The sequence below is a fragment of the Eptatretus burgeri genome, chromosome 2, assembly GCF_056783735.1.
Source record: "Eptatretus burgeri isolate ZD-2024b chromosome 2, Ebu_testis_v1, whole genome shotgun sequence".
Taxonomy (NCBI): Eukaryota; Metazoa; Chordata; class Myxini; order Myxiniformes; family Myxinidae; genus Eptatretus; species Eptatretus burgeri.
The window spans coordinates 113,279,628-113,301,769 of NC_140962.1; the positions used below are offsets into that span (position 1 = coordinate 113,279,628).

Here is a 22,142-nt window from a genome sequence, read left to right on the forward strand (position 1 = left end):
CTTCTGAATCAACTCTGAATCAAGCTTATTCTTAAACCCCAGCTAATTAACATGACACCATCCCCTCTGGTGGTGACACGGAACACTTAAGCTCACAGGTTCCCGACAAAATTACAACGAGATGCCTTCTACATGTACACAGACCAAGCAACTCCACACAACGTTATATTCCCCAATAAATTCTTTCATCTACCCCAACAACCGTAACAGTATGTATATATTTATATGTGTGTATATATAATATATATATACATACATATATATATATATATATATATATATATATATATATATATATATATATATGTACACATATTTATGTGTATAATATGTCAAAGAAAAATATATGTGGATACACACACACACACACACACACACACACACACACACACACACACACACACACACACACACACACACACACACACACACACACACACACACACACACACACACACACACACTGAAACATGTGGAGTGTGACGAGCACTACACCAATCCCCATTCGAGATAGTTCACACCAAAGCGTCGCCTCTAACACAGAGGCCTCAGTCTGGTCACTCTGTCAAACAGACAAAGATGATATGGTCATTATCCGTTAAACATCAAACAGAGCTACCCTTAAACTCCTGCCTCTACTCGTCACACTCCACATGATTCAATTTTTCAGCCGATCACATCACGTGCCTTTTGGTTGAATGGTTTGTATTAGCAGGAACAATTGTCTGGGTGGCAGAGGGATGGTTGCTCTGTGCGGATTATGTGGTTTTACCATGTGAGACATAATCTGTGGTGATGCTTACCATAACAGTCAGTTGGTGCGTCTGATGTATAAACAACGAATATGGTCATCATTGATTGGATATTTATCGTTATGCCATCCTGATGCAGACAAATAAGCGTCCAACTCAACAGCTGGTGGATCAGCCTGGTACAACCGCTCAAAGTCACTGGCCCAGCGGGCCTTAACTTCGGACTCCTCTGTCAAGAGCCCACCACCCTTTGCTCGAACTGGAGTACATCATAGGATGGGCTTGCATGAACGCAATGCGTGAATTCCCGTGTAAGCAGGATGAGAATCACCCGACCACAGGTGATGCTCTACCTCCTCACAGAATCCTCGCACATAGGCTTCCTTGTCTACCAAGAGGGCACGCACAGTTTTACGCCTCAGCTCCCTGAACAGCCCAGCTCTGCCATTCAGCCTGGCCCTGCGACTCTGGTCAATGGTATCGAGTGTCCCTTGAGAGACAAAATTCTTCTTTGCCCTGCGGTCAGTTCCAAGACATCCACCGGCAACATCAAGGACGGTGGTCTTGAAGGCACTCCACAACTCTTCAGGACCTCCCAAAGCACCACGACTCATCAAATCTCCACTCAGCTTATTCGCAAACTCCTCAGCTACCCTCTCATCCTTGAGTTTGCCAACATCCAGCCTGGGCTGGGATGGTACCATTCTCCTGGATTTAAGGTGCAACTTCAGAGTTGCTACAACAAGCCGGTGGTCAGTATTGAGGAACTGAGCACTCCGGTAGACCCAGCAGTTCTGGATCATCCTCCAGCGACCATCAATGAGGACATGGTCAATCTCCTTTGTCACACCACCAGCATTGGAATACCAAGTCCAGCGATGAGCTTGTGGGCGCTGAAACCATGAACCGGCCACCCAAAGTCCATGACTTCTTGCAAAGTCAAGGAACTTAGTGCTATTCTGGTTCATAGTTCCTGACCCATGGGGACAAACACACGTCTCATAACCATCCCTATCAGTTCCAGTCGATGCATTTAAATCCCCCAAGACTAGAAGTGTATCTCGTCTGGGGCAATGATCAACCACAGACTCGAGTGTGACATATAATGCGTCCTTCACAGTGAGATCACTCGCCTCAGTCGGAGCATAAACAGAGACCAGGGAAATGACACCGAAGGAGTGACGAATCCTTAATCTCATAATACGCTTGTTGACCAGTGTTCCCTCAATTATCATTGGAATCAGCTTGTTGGACACAGCTACAGCAACTCCTTGGGTATGGTAACCATCAGAGTGACCAGACCAATAGTAGGTGTAACCACCCATCATGATCTCACCGCAATCCGGTCTCCGAACCTCAGAGAGAGCTGCAATACCGATGTCCAAACGCTTGAACTCAGATGATAACAGAGACAGGTGATCATCCTCTCTTCGGGATGGGACATTCCAGGCACCCACCCGAAGGGACCTCCTCAGGTTAACCCAAGGAGACCGCAGTCTGGTGGACGACACCTCAGCACCACTCTGACACACTCTCCCGCAATCTGACCCAGGGATGTTACCCCGTGGTTTCCCTCCTATCATCAAAGATTGGGGGTCCCGAAGGCTTTGCCCCAATCCCGTCATCCGGTGAGCTGCCCTGCGAAGGGAAGATGCACACGAGGTACTCCCATGGAGTGGGTTTTCAGATTTCTTTGTGTTTTTGTGTTTTGCGGAATGAAGGGTTTTACGGTGGCCGGAGTGCAAATCCTGCCACGAACCTACTAATAAGAAGTAACCCAACCGAAGGGGGACGTCCGCAGACACAGTTGGGTACTAGATATGGATGGCCGTTGGCTCACAAGGAGCTCCTCCATCCTTTGACAGGTTTTGTTTTTAATCCTGCTGGGTGTCCATATCCAAACACCCTCCTCACCAAAAAAAAACTGGTGGGGGAGACGGTTTAGTTGCCGACAACCCGACCATAGAACAGGTTAGTACAGGTATACATGATACCTGTAGCAGGTCACAGATCTAATCTGGCCTGACCTGACTAAGGGCCTGATCAATAAACTGACCTCAAACAACGAGATGAGGTCATTTGGTCCATCACTGCCAGAAATATAATATTTATACTGTACCTTTATTCACTGCTGGAAATACAAGTACAGTATAAATATTATATTCTGAACTTGAATGTTATAAAATTCTTTTTTTCTTCTTAAATATGTCAAAAGCTCTGATACATGTTGCTTCCTTGCTTGACACTCAGCATTTACAAGGATAGAGCACAGACAAACAACCATATGTTGGCAACCATAATGAAGGGTTGGATGGGCTTAATGGCCTCCTCCTATGTTGAAATTCCTTGTCATGGAACTCACAATCACAATCATGTCATGTATTATCACAAGGATATTATGAGACATTAGAGAAATCACTCTCTTAACTATGACTCCAAGACTTCAGCATTTGAATCAATGAAACAATATACAACACAATGTGTAGTAAGAAGAAGCACAGATTAAATTTGGAGGAGTAGAGCGGAATGCAGAAGAAGTTAGAGATCCCTCAAAAAATGCGGCAAATATAATATTTATGGTAAATAACATGGGAAGTAATCTCCCATGTTTTTTCTTTTTTTTGCTCGTAGATTGTAAATCTCGCGAATGAATATGTCTTTATTTAGCAAGGGGAGGGTATTCATCAATCACATCTTATTGAGCAAGTGCCACAGAGCTGGAATTGTAAGCAATGCATCAAACGACTCGAACTAAAGGAGGCTTGAAATTGGATTTTTCTGCCGTTCTGCTGTGATCCAGTCACCTTGCAAGACAACCGGTAGGCAATCAAATCTATTGACCTATTTAAACAACCAAACTCTTCTGTATGACTAGCTTCATGTAGTCTGGAACAGGCCAGCTATTTTATAACTAGTATGAGCGAGCCACTAATATCGGCCCTGCCCCTCAATCCAGATCAGGGTTAGGGTTGAAGTTAGGATCAAAACTACCGTAATGTAGAATATACGCGGGTTATGACGTGAGCTTGTCTATACGATACAGGTATGACGTAATCAGGGAGGTGGGTTTTAGCTGTTCCACTGGAAACACAAAGGCTGCATTGAATTCCAGCTGAGCTTGCATCCCTAAAAGCTGTTTGTGGCAGCACTGAAAACGAAATTGCTGGTCCTTTTCCCTTAAATGCAAGCTGCGCTATCATTTCCACTTGCTTGTTCCTTTCACACATGGACTCTCCGACAGAATGTTGTAAAAGTAGCCCACTTTCCTTCAAGCTACATCGTCTGAGTTTGAGTCTCTACCCTCACTATATAACTATTGGATTGGTTCTTCACAGGTAAGCTGCTATATCAATGCATGTGCTATCTTGTCAGATAGGCATTAAGCTGGGGACTTGTCACATGTGTTAACGGAAGCCAAGATCCACTTAATGGTGTCCTTGATAAAGAGTAAACAAGTCAATGCCAGTCTCATCAAAGAACTGTAAATTCCTTCCCAAATGTGCTGGGGCACAACTGCATATCAGTAATGATGCAACCGGCAGGCTGGATTCTGAATTGAATTCTGGTCCAACATACATTCACCAACAAAAAACCCTCGAATGTTCTGTTACTATCCCACAAGAATTGCTGAAGGAGATAATAAATAAAGGATGAAATTGATGGAGCCCCCCGCCCTCCTGATTATCATGCTCATACCAAGGGTCATATTGAAATAAGGACGTATTTGTGACATTATGGACGTACCTGTAACACTATGGCGTGAAACTTGAGTCCCTAACAAAAGACATCATTAATTGTTTTTAGGGAATTTAGATGTGACTCGACAATAAATGACATCAGGAATTGTTTTTAGGAATTGAGATTGGACTTGGCATAATTTGGTAGAAATGGCTCCGTGAAAATGAAGAATTATTCGAAAACCTTACCCAGTCTTGAGAAAAAGGACATGGAAAGGGTCTTTTAAACTCTTCCTTTGCGTTTCCGAGCACGATATACTGTATATTACTTATTATTAGCTTTGTTCATTAACTTTCAATACGCGATTGCAACCATACAGGGCGGATGGGTACAATCCAGAGCTGAACCTTGTGCTAACCCTTCTTTGAGAAACTGACGATTTTGGAATGATCTTTGAGAAAAAGATGCCCTAAACAAGCAGATATTTTGGAAGAAGTTAGCTCCGTCATTGCATCGCTAAGCCTCGCCATTTTGTCTAGATCTTGCTGGAACTCTGCCCTCAGAGCACGCTGCAAATTTGATTGGTCAAGACGGCATGCAATTTTGCCAAAGAACTGCTAAACTGACAGTTTTTGGAAATGCAAACAAGGCAATTTGTGTTCTGCAGTGTTCAAAGTATATAATTCAATTGAAATAAAATAAAAGTTTTCAAACATGTAGAAAACAAAACAAATCATTAAATCTGAAGTTTATCGCCGCGGATGCACCATCAATTACACCACCTTATTTAACACGTTAAATTAGGTTGTCCATGCCTCTTGTTTGTGCCCTCTCTGATGTCCCAAAATACAGTAAGTTTCCTGTTTGGAATGATTTTCAATTTTGTTAGATTGCCAGACAGGAAGACAGAGTTTTAAAAAAATGACCTCACTCATCTGTGCGCACGTGCACTCAGGACGAGACGCCATACTATTTGCCAAATTCAAAGTCAAAATACTGCTAAACTGTAGGTTCGTGTTCCGATTCATGTTCTCCAGTATTCAAAATATATAGTTAAATTCAATTTCAGTCGTTCCTCGATCGTAGAAATAGACCGATAGACAGCTTCACCCCACTTTACGCTATGAGCACGGGGTAATAGTGGAGGGGAAAAAAGAAATGGCTCAACAATAAATGTGCTGATCTGAACATCAGAGAGAAACACCACACCAGTTTAAAATTTCACCTCCTGCAATTCAGTAGCAATCCCTTCCCACTGATATAGTGACTGCCCAGCAGCAAAGGGAGGTACATCTCTTGTCTTTGCAAGCTCAGGTTATTTTTGTTGATGAGTAATGAAATTGCATTAACTGCTATATTGTCGCATTGTAAAACATTATTTACACAGCCATTGTTATCATCAAGGCCATCAACACAGGGTGTTTGTTGATTTGTGATAACAATCTGAAAATCTTTGCATCTCTTTTCTGACAATTATATCACCCTTGCAAATTGTCGCCCTCTCCCTCATCGTGGCTTTTAGAGTCTGTGACGTAACCAGGAGGTTAGGTTGGATGTACTTTATTGCTGGGAAAATGTTTCAGATGCAATCTTATAACCCAGCAAGTAAGCCTCTGATGCAATCCCTACACGTCCTGCAGTAGAACCCCCTCCCGTGATGGGCTATTGAAATCCCGTGAAGGTTCATGCAAAGAGCATTGATCCCGAGTGACACGGTTGCAAAACGAAAATAGGGGGAATTTGGTAGTTGCATGTTGCAGGGAATGACAAAAGCATCTTTATCCATAATGATGGGGTGCTGGTGTCTTCCACACAATATGCTGTCAGAGCAGCCACCCCCGGGGCATCATCCATCCCTTCAAAGGTTTGAATGCCCAGCAATGTAGCAAGCTGCTTGTTTGCATTGAAAGAAGACCATAGGTCACCATAGGCAACAAACAATAACGAATTATTGTACATGGACAATGCTATATATACTCTGTAACACCTGAATCAATTTCCGAACATTGCTCCACATGTAGCCTCCAATCCACTTCTTTGCTTTATGGCCATGCTCCAGCACTGCACCTCCACCACCTCCCAAAACCCACTCAATTTTCACTTCCCTGCATCCCTGTTCCCCAATTTGCTTGATTTAGGCAGATCATATTTTAAAAGCACAACTCCAGATATTTTTCCCCAACAATATCCAGCACATAAAATCTTTTCATTTTATTCCGTTCTTCTTGCCAAGAAGCATTTACTCAAGAGGATTGAGAATTTATTTTACTTTCATCACACTCAGAGTTAATCTGTCACAATTCACACTGGATTCATTGAATACATCTTGCGGTTTTCCCTCATGATATTCCTCCGATGCGAAAATATAGAGTGCGTATTCCCCAGCCATTTTCGCCTTGAAACGTGGGAGGTTTCATCATTAATACTTAAGGTGTCACTCTAATCTGGAATGTCTTTTTAGGATTCTATATTTGCATGAGTGCTTTTCAAAATAACTGTAACCTTAAAAAGTGCTAAACCAGCCAAATGCCACTAAATGGGGTGTTCAATATGTTCTCAGAACGAAATACTCACAGTAGTCCAACAAATGCCAACATTTATATATCTTTCAACATGTAGTACATGTACCATAGTTAATAAGAACAAATATTGCCAAACTAATCTATGTACTGTATAATGGAGCAAGCGTATCGATGTCGAGTCACTGACAGCACTTTTTATAGCGTTTATCCAGATAAACCGCCCCCCCCCTATCTTGCAGAGGGGGGAGGGGGCATGCAATTTTCACCTGCATACGTGCCACTGTGCAAGTGGTTTACTGACCCCTGTTACATACAGGGGGGATTATTAGCCACAGCGCAAAACATATATTTCCCCATCTCCCCCATAACCCCACACCCCCCACCACAAGGCTGCTCCAGAATGAAGCGAGTGTTTCTAGTTATGTATAGTTAATAAACTGAAAAATAGCAAAACATTGGTGCTTCTTGGGTTGATGAGCATCATTCCAATAATATTTTGAACGGCCCGTATCTGCATCATGCTGCAACTAAAGGTAATGCTAGTACAAAAATCCGACAAGTCAATGAAATCCTCAATATAATGTCAAAACAAAAAGTTGAAAACACCACAATGAAAAATCCCCCAAACACAAAAACCACCCATGTCTCCTCCACTCCCTTCCACATATCCTCCAATCCCTCCCTTCCCCCATCCCCATCATTCCAGGCATTAGTGATAGCTCAAATGTTCGCACGTTTTTGGCATCGAATCCAAATGGCGTTCGAGCGCATGCTGTCATTTTCTCTTCAGCATTTATGAGCATCAATGGGACATTTTAGTGGCATCACAAAACCCAGGCCATAACATGAAAACCTGCTCCAAACGACTAATTTGCTGTCAATGGCTTATGCAAGAAGCACAACACAAGATAATCCCACAAGGCTGTTGCCAACCTTATCACCCTTACATTTTTACAACATGCAAATAATGACCTCACTTCAAGAGAGATTTTTCTTAATCAAGCACCGACACGATTCAATCTCGATGTAAAGTGCCGGAAAACACAGCTTCTACTGTAAATATGTATGTATGTGTGTATGTATGTACATGTATACATACATGTATGTGTGTATGTATATATGTATGTAAACGTATGTATGTATACATGTATGTTTGTATAAGTATTCATGTATATGTATGTATACATGTAAGTTTATGTATGTATGTATATGTATGCATGTATGTATACATGTATGTATATGTATGTTTTCATCTATGTATGTATGTATGTATGTATACATGTATGTATATGTAAGTATGTATGTTTGTTTACATGTATACATGTATATGTATGCATGTTTGAATGTATACGTATGTATGTATCCATATATAAATATATGTATGTGTATGTACGTACATGCATGTAAAGATGTATGTATGTATGTATTTATATGTATGTATGTACACATGTATGTATATGTATATGCATGTATGTACACAACACAAAGACCTGGTGTTGGCATAGTGGTTAGGGTAGCGACTTGGGATCCAAAAGGTCCTGAGTTCAAGCCCCGTTGGCCGCTTGAATGAATACACACCAGGAGGTTGACTCAGCCTGTCATCCTTCCGAGGTCGGCGAATGTGAGTACCAGTGTACTGGCCTGGTTAGAATAGGTGTACCATATCCCTATGTCATAAGAGGCGACCAGGGTTGCGTCAGGAAGGGCATCCGGCGTAAAACCTGTGCCAAATCATTATGCGGATCATAACGGATGATCCGCTGTGGTGACCCCCAACGGGAGCAACCGAAAGAAGAAGATATATATATATATATATATATATATATATATATATATATATATATATATATATATATATATATATATATATATATACATATATGTATATGTTTTCATGTATATGTTTTCATGTATGTATGTATGGATATATGTATGTATATGTATGTTTTCATGTATGTATGCATGTATACATGTATGTATATGTATGTTTTCATGTATGGATGGATGTATATGTATGTTTTCATGTATGGATGTATGTATGGATGGATGGATGTTTAAATGGATACATGTGTATCCATGTATGTTTGAATGTATATGTATGTACACTACCGGTCAAAAGTTTTAGAACACCCCCATTTTTCCAGTTTTTACTGAAATGTAAGCAGTTCAAGTCCAGTGAATAACCTGAAATGGTACAAAGCTAAGCGGTACACTGACAGAGGTTAAAAAAAAAGTTTGGGTTACCAAAAACTGAAAAATAAAGTAATTTTCAGAATTGTTAAAAAGGCCCTTTTCAGGGAACAAGTAATGGGTTGGAAACTGCAGCTGTTCTGCAGCAATGGAAGTAAATTAAGGCTTGAAAGTTGATGCAAACAACTGCTACAGGTGGCCCAACTATTGTTGATTAGTTACAAACCCTCTGTCTGTATAAAAGCAGTGTTGAACAGACTGTGTTGCTACAACCTCTGAAGCATTATTTGGACAATATTGCACTGCAGGAAGTAGTATATTGCTATCATGGCGAGAAAAAGACAATTAACAAAGGAAGACAGACAGACCATTATAACCCGTAAAAGTGTAGGTCTTTCCTTTAGAAAAATTGCAAAGTCGGGCCAAGGTGTCAGTGAATGCAGTTTCATACACCATCAAAAGGCACTTGGAAACTGGAGAAAACTCTGATAGCAAGAGGTCTGGCAGACCCAAAGCTACAACACAATCAGAAGACTAGTTTCTGAGAGTCAACAGCTTGCGTGATCGGAGGCTCACAGGACAGCAGCTTCAAGCACAGCTTAACACTGGTCTAAGTAAGGAAGTCTCAGTTTCAACTGTGAAGAGAAGACTTTGAGCTGCAGGTTTGACAGGTCGAGTGGCAGTAAGAAAGCCATTGCTAAGATGGCAAAATAAGAAAAAGACGCTTGCCTGGGCCATGAAGCGCCGCCAGTGGACGACTGAAACTGGAAGAAGGTCTTTTGGACTGATGAATCAAAATTTGAAATCTTCGGTTCATCACGCAGGGTTTTTGTATGCCGTCGAGTAGGCGAAAGGATGGTTCCTCAGTGTGTGACACCAACTGTCAAACATGGAGGAGGAAGTGTGATGATCTGGGGCTCTTTTGCTGGATCCAGAGTCAGTGACTTGCACAGAGTGACTGGCACCCTGAACCAAAAGGGCTACCACAGCATTTTGCAGTGCCATGCAATACCCTCTGGTCTACACCTAGTTGGTCAGGGGTTCATCCTACAGCAATATAACAATCCAAAATATACATCTAGGCTGTCGGAACTACCTTAGAAGAAAAGAACAAGATGGTCAGCTTCAAATCATGGAATGGCCAGCACAGTCTCCAGACTTAAACCCCATCGAGCTGGTTTGGGATGAACTGTACAGAAGGGTAAAAGCAAAGCAATCTTCAATTGAAACACATTTGTGGGAACTTCTGCAACAGTGTTGGGAAGAACTTTCCGAAAAATATTTTATTTCCATTGCAGAAAGAATGTCACGAGTATGCTTGGCTGTTATATCTGCAAAAGGTGGCTACTTTGACGAGTCAAAAATTTAGATTAAATTTTGTTCAACAAAACGATTCCACGATTGCTTTTTTATCTGCAATTGTTTATTTATTATGCTTTATTTTCAAAGTACATTGAAACATTAAACTGTGTAAATTTCAGTAAAAACTGGAGAAATGGGGGTGTTCTAAAACTTTTGACTGGTGGTGTATGTATGTATGTATGTATGCATGTAAATATACATGTGTGTATCAATCAATATATACATGTATATGTATGTATGTATGTATATGTATGTGTACATGTATGTATATGTATGTGTACATGTATGTATATGTATGTATGTATGTATGCATGTATACATTTCAAAAGCAAAATCAATCAAAATGTCAGGAAAGAGTCTTGATAGTTATAGTCTTGATAAAACGATGTTAAGAGTCTTGATGCAAATATTTCTAATAGACTTGTCAATTCTTTGTTTTCCTCCTCAGTACGTTGAGATTTATTTATTTTCTGTAATACCCCCAATCTTTTTCTAATCTCACTGGTTTCCATATTTTTATATTTATTTATTCTCTCTTTCCTCCCTCTCCCTCTCCTTCTCTATCTTCTCTCTTGCCTCCTCCTCTCTCTTCTCCCTCTCCTCCTTCTCTCTCTTATCCCTCTCCTCCTTATCTCTCTCTTCTCCTTCTCCTCCTTCTCTCACTTCTCCTTTTCCACCTTCTCTCTCTCTCTCTTCTCCTTTTCTCCTTCTCTCTCTTCTCCTCCTTTGTCTCAGTTTCTTCAACTCCTTCCTCGTCCCTTACTATCGTTGAATCACTTTCACCCCATAGAATATCATACATATATTCATCAGGATTTCTTGTTATTCCTATATCCAAAATATTTTTTTACAACAGGAAACCAATAAAATTTCTTCTGAATTTCTCAAAGAGCCTTGCGTTTTCTTAACTTAAATTTTTTTTCATTATTTAAAATTTTAATTAAATCCAAAGTTGTTGGTTTATTAACATCAGTATAAAGCCAATCTTTTATTGAAAATACCTCATTATTATGTTGTAGAACATATTTATTAAAATACCGAATACCCTTTTCTTGAAGGTATGCTTGGACACAGAAATGATAATTTTCTTGAAGCCTTCCTGCTGTCATTTATGTATTAGAAATATATGACAGATTAATATAATGACAGGAAATACCTCCCCATCTTCCCATAGTTAAATCATTTTGTATTTCCTTATTATATATAATCCTGTTCTTTGTGTTTTCGTGATATAAACTATGGCAAAACCATGATTGATTTTACCCTTATGAAATTATTTCATTTCTTGTTTGTTAATCGTGCTTCCACAAAACTCATTATCGGCACCAAGTGGATCTCTCTCTATCGAGTGCAGTCTGTGGCTGCTTGTTGCATCATTGGTTGGGGCGCGGCTATGCCGCTGATGCAGTGTCCCCCTTACCAGTACACTGGTACTCATTTTGCTGACCTCGGAAGGATGACAGGCTGAGTCAACCTCCTGGTGTATTTTTAATTCAGCCGCCAACGGGGCTTGAACTCAGGACCCTAGGATCCCAAGCCACCACCCCAACCACAAAGCCAACACCAGGCTGGCACCAAGTGGATAATATTCTTCCTTACGAGACTGATTTAATCGTTCCAGGTCTTCTAGGTTAATTTTAAATGACCAATTATACCCTAAATCATTCATATCACGTCCCCATTGTTCTATTCTCATATAAACGATACGCCCTTCTGTATAAAATTTTATTTTAATTGGAACTGTGAATTCCGTATGACCTAGAGATAAAATCAACACTTCTGTATCTTTGGAATACACGGCCGTTTTATTTAAGGATATATATTGTGATAAATCACTTAATCTCATCAAGTCATTTGCATCAGTCGGGCTTGGATAATTTATTAATTTATAAGCATTTTTCATATTAATATTTTTTGCTCTACTATATTTCTGTCATTTAGCCTGTGCCTTTGTGTAATAATTTGATAAATCAATATCCAGTTCTTGGAATACACCGAAGATAGAACCATCTTCACCAACATGTCCTTTATATTAGATTAAAAATAATGTCATTAAAAAAATTATTTTTGTTCAGTTGAAATAACACATATAGACATGATTGACCACAACACTTGGGATTTAATTATTGGACTTGAAATATTTGATAAACACCATTCTGTAAGAATTTTATTCCTTCAACAGGAAGGTGGTGGAAGACCAAAACTCTCAAAATAATATTTGTCTTAACGAATAAAAATACAAACCCAATGAGAACCATTCCCATTATTATCTTCTAAGTTCATAATAATATTCTTTGTATGTTTAGACACATTTGTTAATTCATCTCTCATACAAATAACCATATTATGAATTTTTGATTTCTTACATTATTTGACAAGTTCTAAATTTTATGTTGTATTCTTTCCAAATTCTTTAAACCACTCATCAATGCTCATTTATTTATTAGAAAGATATAATCCATGACCCCTTTTAGTTACTTTTACACCTGCTTGTGCGATAGAAGAAAGCATATCTCCAACTAACAATCTCGCTTTATCAAGCAGACTTTCAAGTTTTTCAGCAAAATCTACAATTACACCACTTCCACTAATTTGTTTCTCCAACTCTTTGTTATGTCTTTCCAATTCTTTTTGAGCCAGGAGTTAAGCCTTCCTTTCGTTGGCAGTTTTCACCGCTGCTGAAATACAACCTGTCAATGCTCCAGCCACACTTAAACCAGAAAATAAAGGAATTAGAAATGGGAGAAATCCTCCACTCGTCTCTTATTGAATATGTATTCAACATTGGTTTTGTCATTTTAATTTTAAGTGAGCCAGTATCATTCAAGATTTTCACCTGTTCTCTTGTGAGCAAAACATCAATTCTTACCACTCCTTTTCTCTGAATTGTATTAACGTTAATCATACAAGGCTTTTGATTTTGAATACAAGATGATAGTTTCTGAAGATTGATTTTATTAACATATACCCCAGTTGGCACTTTACCACTCATTTATTTATCAAATAAATTATGTGACTAATCAAAACACCATTATCTGTATTAATCTGTAATTCTGTTTCTTCCAAAAGCAAACAACATGCATCAACTTCTTCACTCTCTTCTCTTTCAATGTATAGGGAAGTATCTACTCGATTAGAGACTTTATAGTTTCCTTTTGAGCAATCAGGTCAATCGCATAAATTGTATACAGACTTTTAAAAGCTGTCATATCCAAAATAGGTTCTTTATTTCCATTGCTTTTAATAAGACTTGTATGCTTCAGCATAATCATTTTGGTCCCAATTAATTTCCAATCTATCTCGTGGATAAAATGTTCCATCGAGAGAAACGCGAAGTTGTTTCACCTTAGCATTATTCTTATCAGTAGCAGTATCACCATCTGGTTTTTAAAAAAATGAGCCACAGATATCGTGGCTTTCCTTCCAGAACATCCAAATTCCACGTGTAAGTGGTTTGGTTCAGTTTAACGTGTTGGCATCTTCTTTTAAGGTACGATACAGTGAGTGGCTTCTTTGAGTTAAGTCTTCTATCCAACATCTCTTCTGTTTTAAGATTAGGAGTATATTCACTAACATAACAACTAATTTCATCAATCACAAATTTATTCTGAGCAGCAAAAGCATTAGCCACACCAAAAAGCAATCTGTTTTCATTATAGGTTCACGAAAAAATATTTTCACGAAAAAAATAAGTGACCACTATATTTGTTATTGTTGTGTGTGTCTGTCTGTCTGTCTGTCTGTCTGTCTGTCTGTCTGTCTGTCTGTCTGTCTGTCTGTCTGTCTGTCTGTCTGTCTGTCTGTCTGTCCCGAGCATAGCTCCTTGGGTTTTGATCCGATCCTGATAAAATTTTGGTGGGTGGTTTATATCATGATCTCGTTGTGTTTTCCTAAAAATGAGCGTGGTGCACCCATTATGGGAGGAGCCATGCCCAAAAAAACGTGTTTTTAGGGGGTAGCCGATTTCAATTTGCATCTTCTCCTAGGGGGTTTGTCGAATCTGACAGGGGTTTCGGTATTTGGTTAGCCCAATGGTGCCTGCATAGCCCCACGGAGCTCGATTTTTCATGTTTGTCACAAGGTCAAGGTCACAAGGTCACGAACTTAGAAAATTGTGAATTTTGACATAAAAAAAAATTTCTTCTCCGAGGGGTTTGTCGAATCTGGCAGGGGTTTCAGTATTTGGTTAGCCCAATAGCTAACCCACAAGATTTATAATAATAGTTGTCATTAACCTCCGCCATCGAAGATCGGAGGTTACTGTTTTCACCCCTTTCTGTTTGTTTGTTTGTTTGTTTGTTTGTTTGTGAACAGTTGTGGTGAATTGTCGTGAATTGAGGGACATGACGCGGGATCACATGTTGTGCGTCTCGCATATAAGGGGAGGTCTCTGCGGCACGAGTGATTGTCCCCGGGGCATTGCTATTGACATCGGCTGTCCACTTGATGCTCGTTAACTGAAGGTGCTCATTGACTGGTGAGAATGGAGATTATATCGAACTCCGTGCTTACGCGGATTGTCTGCAATGATTAACTGCACATGTATACGTTACTGCTTATGTACTCCTAGCTGAACCTGTATTCCCCGGTGTGCCCACAGAAGCGGCTCCAATCAAATGGAATAAAGCCTATACTCTGAAGGTTCATCTCTCGCTCTCATTTCAATTTATTCCATTTGATTTTCTCGGCTCTCTCAACCAAAGATGGACAAGATCTACAAACCAGAGAGGTTCGACGCAGACCCGAACGCGACTGACGCAGAAATGAAATGGTCACATTGGTCTGTTCCTTCTCACACTATCTGACCATCATCGCGGAGGGAGCTGACAAATTTGCCGCTCTCGTGAATCATGTCTCGCCCAGCGTGTACAGGCTCTTCTCGGGGTGCGACACTTACGAAGCAGCGATCGAGGTGCTGCAAGCGCTCTACGTGAAGCCCAAGAACGAGGTATACATACGACATCTTCTCAACACACGCAAGCAAGCAGCCGGGGAGACAATCGATCAGTTCCTGCAAGCTCTGAATCAGCTGGGAAAAGACGGCAGCTTCCGGGCGGTAAGCGCCGAGGAACACCGAAAGGAAGCGACCCGGGAGGCATTCATCCAAGGACTCAGATCAGCCCACATACGGCAACGCTTACTAGAGAAAGCGCAACCCACTCTTGACAAGGTAGTCGATCAGGCTCGAGCGATGGATACGGCTCAGCAGCAATCTGAGTCATTTGGGACACCGATGCTGCTCATGAACGCTGCTACGATGGGAACCCAAGGAACCCCACTGGCACAGACACAGCCAGACATAGGGGATGGAGAAACACCCGAGGAGCCGGATACCCAGACCTCGTCAAACTCCTCAGCAACTGCTCCGGTTGGTAAATGCTTCTTTTGTGGGTACAAAAGGCATCCTCGTCAAAAATGTCCCGCCAGAGATGCCACATGCATGAATTGCGACAAGAAAGGGCATTATGCCAGGGTATGTAAATCTACTCTAAGGAGAAATAAACCCACTTCTGCGGCTCTCTACTCGCAAAATAAATTGACTGCAGCCTCCCCGGGGAATCTATCCAAGGCTATCATCAACGTACGAATTAACGGGCATATGGCTGAGGCACTGATTGATACCGGTAGCTCTGAAAGTTTCGTCAACAGCTCGCTAGTGAAGGGCAGGAAATGGGTAATCCACCCGACTGACAATACGGTATGCATGGCCGCCACCTCACTACAATCCCGCGTACGAGGGTACTGCAATGTTGAATTGGACGTAAAAGGGTACACGCATCGGGATGTAAAGGTACTGGTGCTTCGTGATTTGTGCGCAGACGTAATTCTGGGTCATAATGTCCTCAAGCAGCACACGAGCGTCGAAATACCCTTTGGAGGAAGCAAGCCTCGTCTAATTTTAAATGCGTTGACCACCGCGGAGGTGACGTCCCACCAGCTGTTCGCTAACTTGTCGCCGGTCTGCAAACCGATAGCGATCAAATCGCGGCGATATACCACTGCTGACATGAATTTCATCACTTCGGAAACCAAGCGATTACTGGAGGAGGGAATTATAGAACCGAGCGATTCGCCATGGCGCGCACAGGTGCTAGTAACCAGCAGTCAGAACCATAAGAAACGAATGGTTGTCGATTATTCCCAAACGGTCAATCGCTTCACCCAACTCGACGCCTACCCCCTGCCGCGCATAGATGAGATGGTCGAACGCGTGGCCAATTATAAGGTATTCAGTACCATCGACTTGCGAAGCGCCTATCATCAAATTCCCATCCGAGAGGAAGACAAACCTTACACTGCATTCCAGGCAGGGCGGCGCCTCTACCAGTTCAGAAGGATACCATTCGGTGTCACGAATGGAGTAGCTTGCTTCCAACGGGTTATGGACGACATCATCTCAGATGAAAACCTCAAAGACACTTTTGTTTACGTGGATAATGTCACAGTGTGCGGTAGGGATCCAGAGGGAACATGATAGGAATCTGGACAGATTCTTGAGCATTGCTAGAAAATATAATCTGACTCTCAACTACGAGAAATGCGTATTCTCGGCAAGGTCAATTGACCTTCTCGGCTACACACAATAGCCGACGGCACAATTAAGCCTGATCCTGAGCGATTGCGCCCGCTCCGTGAGCTTCCACCACCTCAGGACTTGCAAACAATGCGCCGGGTGATCGGGATGTTCGCTTACTATGCGAGATGGATTTCGCAATACTCCGAGAAAATACATCCCCTAGTGCATTGCAAAAACTTTCCACCAGATGCCGCTGTTGTAAGAGCTTTCCACAATCTCAAGGATGATATCAGTAAGTCCGTGGTTTTATCGATCGACAGCTCGGTGCCCTTCGTGGTGGAGACCGACGCTTCAAATCACGCCATAGCTGCTACACTTAATCAGTCTGGGCGGCCGGTCGCGTTCTTCTCGAGAACTCTCTCTAGAAGCGAGCAGAGACACTCAGCGATAGAGAAGGAAGCGTACGCCATCGTCGAAGCGCTGCGGAAATGGAGACATTATTTACTGGGAAACCACTTCACGCTCGTTACGGACCAACGATCCGTGGCATTCATGTTTGATGGGAAAAATAACGGGAAAATTAAGAATGAAAAAATTATGAGATGGCGGATAGACCTAGCTTGCTACAGATACGACATTGTTTACCGGCCCGGGAAAGAAAACCCTGCTGCAGATACCTTCTCCCGGGCCTACAGTTCGGCAACAATCAGTCAGGCTTTGCAAGACCTCCATGTGTCTCTGTGCCACCCAGGGGTAACCAGAATGGCACATTTCGTACGCAGACAAAATCTTCCCTATTCTGTTGAAGATATTAAACAAATGAATGCTTCATGCCCTGTTTGTGCTGAACTAAAACCCAGATTCTATGGCGCGGCATCTGGCAGACTGATCAAGGCCACTTCCCCCTTCGAGAGACTAAACATCGACTTCAAAGGGCCCCTGCCGACCGAAACAGACAACAGATACATATTCACCGTTGTTGATGAATATTCAAGGTTCCCTTTCGCGTTTCCGTGCTCGGATATGACCTCGGGCACTGTCGTAAAATGTCTCTCTGACCTCTTCGCTATGTTTGGGAGACCTTCGTACATACATTCAGACAGAGGGCCGTGTTTCATGTCGGCCGGGCTAAAACAATTCCTATTAGAGCACGGCATAGCAACTAGTCGAACGACGGGTTACAACCCACAGGGAAACGGGCAGGTGGAACGGTATAATGGAGTTATTTGGAAAGCCGTAACTCTGGCGCTGAAATCGAGAGGACTGGGCCCCGAGCGATGGGAGGTTACTCTTCCCGACCCAAAAGACCCAAAGGACTGAGGACTCAAAAGACCCAGAAAACCCAAAACTCCCCGAAGACCCTTAAAGACCCCAAATCCCCCAAAGACACCTCAGACCCAAAAGAGGTAAAAGACTAAAAACACCCAAAATACCCTGAAGACCTTTGAATGCTCAAGGGATCCCAAAGACTCTGAAAGACCCTAAAGACCTTGAGACCCTTAAAGGTCCCAAAGACCCTTAAATACCCAAAATACCCTGAGGAACCAAAACACTCAATGGACCCAGTGGACCAAAAAGACCCCAAGGACCCAAAAGATCCAGAGGACCCAAAATAATGAGAGGATGCAAAAGACCATGAAGACTAAAAAGACCCAGGAGATCCAAAAGACACTGAGGACCTAAAATACTTAGAAAACCCAAAATACTGAGAGGACCCAAAGTCCCCACATTTTCCAGTGAAGTGAGGTTATTTGAATTATTAGCAGTAGGTATGTTTTTGATTCATGCACGTAACCAGGGTTGTATTTTTTTTGCCTCTACTGTGCTGTCAGTTGCCTATACAATGCTCAAATAAAGGTATGCATCAGAAGAACATGTTGCAAGCTTGGAACCAGATCACCCGTGTGGCGTGTACTCCGTTAGCACAATGGCATAAATTCATTATCACACCTCTATACAGCCATTTATTGTAACCACCACCATATTTCTGTTCAACAAACAGCATTCACTACTGCCTGTCAAACATTTCAGAAGGAATGTTTTTGGAACCATTTGATTAATTGTTGGATGAAGCCGACGGGTGAGAAGCAAGATTGTGTAGAATAGAACAATATACAGTGAATTGAAGAGATCTGCAATGGACTTCAGAGTGAATTAACATTTTCTATGACTTGTAGATAGACAGAGCAGAGTTTTGACAATATGCATGCTTGAAAGCCAAAACAACAACAAAATAAACAAACAAATAAATGTACATGTATTATTATGGTGAAGGAAATATGAAGGTGCAAAATCATGACCTCTGGAGGTAGCTGGCTGAGAAAATTCTCATCAGCGGTAAAGGTGCGTAAATGATGCAAGTTCCCCAGACTAGATGGCAGGCAATCCAGCTCGTTACAACTGCAGTCAAACTCCTCCAAAGCAGCCAAACTGTTTGCAAGAACATGGGTGAATAGTAGTAAACAAAACACCCAAAAGATTGTTTGGAAGTCATTCTCTCAGAAGAGTAAGTACAAAGCAGAAATTCGTTTTTACATCTTTTCTTTCCATTTTACATCCTCGTGTCGAAAACACCTATTTATTTTGTTCATTGATCATTGTCTTTATTACTCAATAAGAAGAAAATTACTCAGACAGAAGACAAAATTACTCAATCCTTTGTCAGAAAATATTTTCAGAAAATAAGAAAAAAAACATTATCAAAACAAGAAAACCATGAGAAAGTTTTTCTTGTGGCAAGAAATATTTTTATTATGGTTTTCTTGTTTCAATTAAACCTTTCTTATTTTAAGAAAATATTTTCTTGCTAAGAAAATTATTTTTGGCAGTGAATGAGTGGAGTTATGTTATAAGGAACACACATTGTAATGAATTTCATCATAATGAATGACACTTGTCATGGATAATCACGTTTGAACCAACCATTTGATTTATCGGTTTTTGTGGAATTTTTAGAAATATAATCAGTATTTTATGGATAATGTTATGTTCAGAAAATCGATTGTGGGGAAACTAAGTAAAACTTTCCATTATGGCCAGTTTTTCTAAGTTCTGTTAATAGTAAATGGGAACTGCAGGTAAAATCAAATAAGGTGAAATGTATTTTTTTTTAAATTATTAAAGAAAAATGGCTTTTGATCGATGGGCCATGCACTCGTGTTCCCTGAGCAGCTGGAGGAGGGAGAGGAGATTGGGACCATACTCTGTGCAGAGCGTTGGTGCTGCTTAAGCAGTCTTCTTGGCTATTGGGCACAACCCTGAATGAGTCGCCATTTCGACACAGTATACCAGCATGCTGGCACTCATTTTGCCGACCTCGGAAGGATGACAGGTCGAGTTAACCCCACCTGGTATTAATTCAACAGCTGAGTGGGATTTGAACTCAGGACCCAAGGATCCAAAGCCCGCCACCCTAACCATTAAGCCAACACTGAGCAGCAGGGGTGTCCTATTTATTTGGGAAGCTGATGTTGGGTGGTTGGAGTGGGGGGAGGGTGGGGGTGATAGTCCTCATCCAATTAATTTGTGCAACAACAACCACTCCACAGGATGTAACTGTTCCTATAATAAGATAAGACTACTGTACGTTTCCATGGTAAAATCCAATCTTGGACAGGTCACCACTCCATCTCATCGGGTGCAGATGTTTCCATGATAAGTAGTCATGAGAATTGAACCTGTACCAGAGTGTAATGAAAGAAAGCTTTGCCCACTCCACCACCTACAAGCTGTTCTTTATTTACAGTTTTCTGATAAAATTCCAAATGCTGGGAATGTACATAAAAACAAGAGCAAGAATTGCATTGCAATACATGTCCCCTACTGCTGTAATATTTTCTAGGTCCAAAAAGGGTACAACTCTGTTAAAAAAAAAATTTGACGAAATGCCCTGAAACTTGAAATTTTTATGTAACTTATCATAATAAAGCCATCTACCAAGTTTCAGTTAAATATGTTAAGAGTATAGGGAAAAAGTCTGAAAAACCACAAGTGGGATGGATGGACGGACAGACGGAGAGCAAATCTATGGTCTCCTTCGGTAAAACAGGTAGAGGACTAATAAGATGCAAGTAATCTGAACCTCTATTATGTGAATGTTTGATCAAAGAAGTATTTTGATTTCCACTTACATTTCTCTTGCATTTCAGCATGGAAAGAAAACTTATTTAATCAAACGTAATGTGAATTAACAAAGGAAGAGTCATGGAATGTTGTTATGCTTTCACTGACGAAGTCACTGGAGGCATTGTATTTTTGGGTTGTCCGTCTGGCTGTCCGTCCGTTGGTCCATCTCTCCGTGTGCCCATGATAGGTTTTCATTCCCTCGATAACTTAAGAATGGCTGAAGGGATCGAAGTCAAACTTGGTACAAGTACATATGTATACTGATGCAAAGATGAACGGATTTGATTTTGGGGTCAACAAGTTAAAGGTCAGAAGTCCCATGAAGTAAAAAAAATCTGTGACTGCACCTACTTGTAGACCAGTGATGGGATTTGGACCAAACTTGGTATAAGTAGCAATTATGATGGAAAGATGAACTGATTATATTTCGGCATCAGGTGAAAGGTCAGAGGTCATGTTCGGTAAAAAAAAATGGGATACTTGAGAACAGCTGAAGAAATTTCAATCAAACTTGGTATAAGTACTATAATGATGTAATAATGTGGGTGGAGGCATATCGGTCGACATTGCGATGTCGAAGAGTGCCGTTCTAGTTTGAAGGTTGAAATGACCACACGAGCATATAAAAGGTACAAGGTAGACAAAGAGAAAAGCATTTATGCAGTAATTATCTTGTTACCTGTGGTAACTCTGTAACTATCTATCTATAGTAACTATCTTGTTACACAAGGTGCTGAGCAAAAACAAACAAACATATTCACCTGCCAACAGAGGTAGGCAGTGAAGTAAGCTGGTTGTCATCCACCCGAAAAGTCATCAGCTTGCGCAACAAACCTGGTGGAGAAGTATTTAGTTGGACAATCAAATCAGCAAGTTCAAATCCTTCAGACTTTTTCTTCCGAAGTAAAAAAAAAAAAAAAAAAAAAAACATAATTAAATATCAAACTAATTTTGAGTTTCGGTAGATTCAAGTGGAATAAGCTTGTGTTTAATGAT

The 22,142-nt window shown here is 41.1% G+C and overlaps 1 protein-coding gene across 4 annotated transcripts in view; it reads right to left on the bottom strand.

Annotated features, from left to right (window-relative positions):
• The window catches only part of LOC147032855 (uncharacterized), a 322,720-nt gene that overhangs the window by 180,348 nt on the left and 120,230 nt on the right, over nt 1-22,142 (bottom strand). For all 4 annotated transcript variants that reach the window (XM_085870793.1, XM_085870792.1, XM_085870794.1 and 1 more), the window contains 2 exons: nt 21,908-21,980; nt 19,322-19,451 (listed from right to left, as the gene is read on the bottom strand). In XM_085870793.1, coding sequence (XP_085726919.1) covers nt 19,322-19,451; nt 21,908-21,980 — 203 coding nt within the window. The remainder of the gene's footprint in view (nt 1-19,321; nt 19,452-21,907; nt 21,981-22,142) is intronic.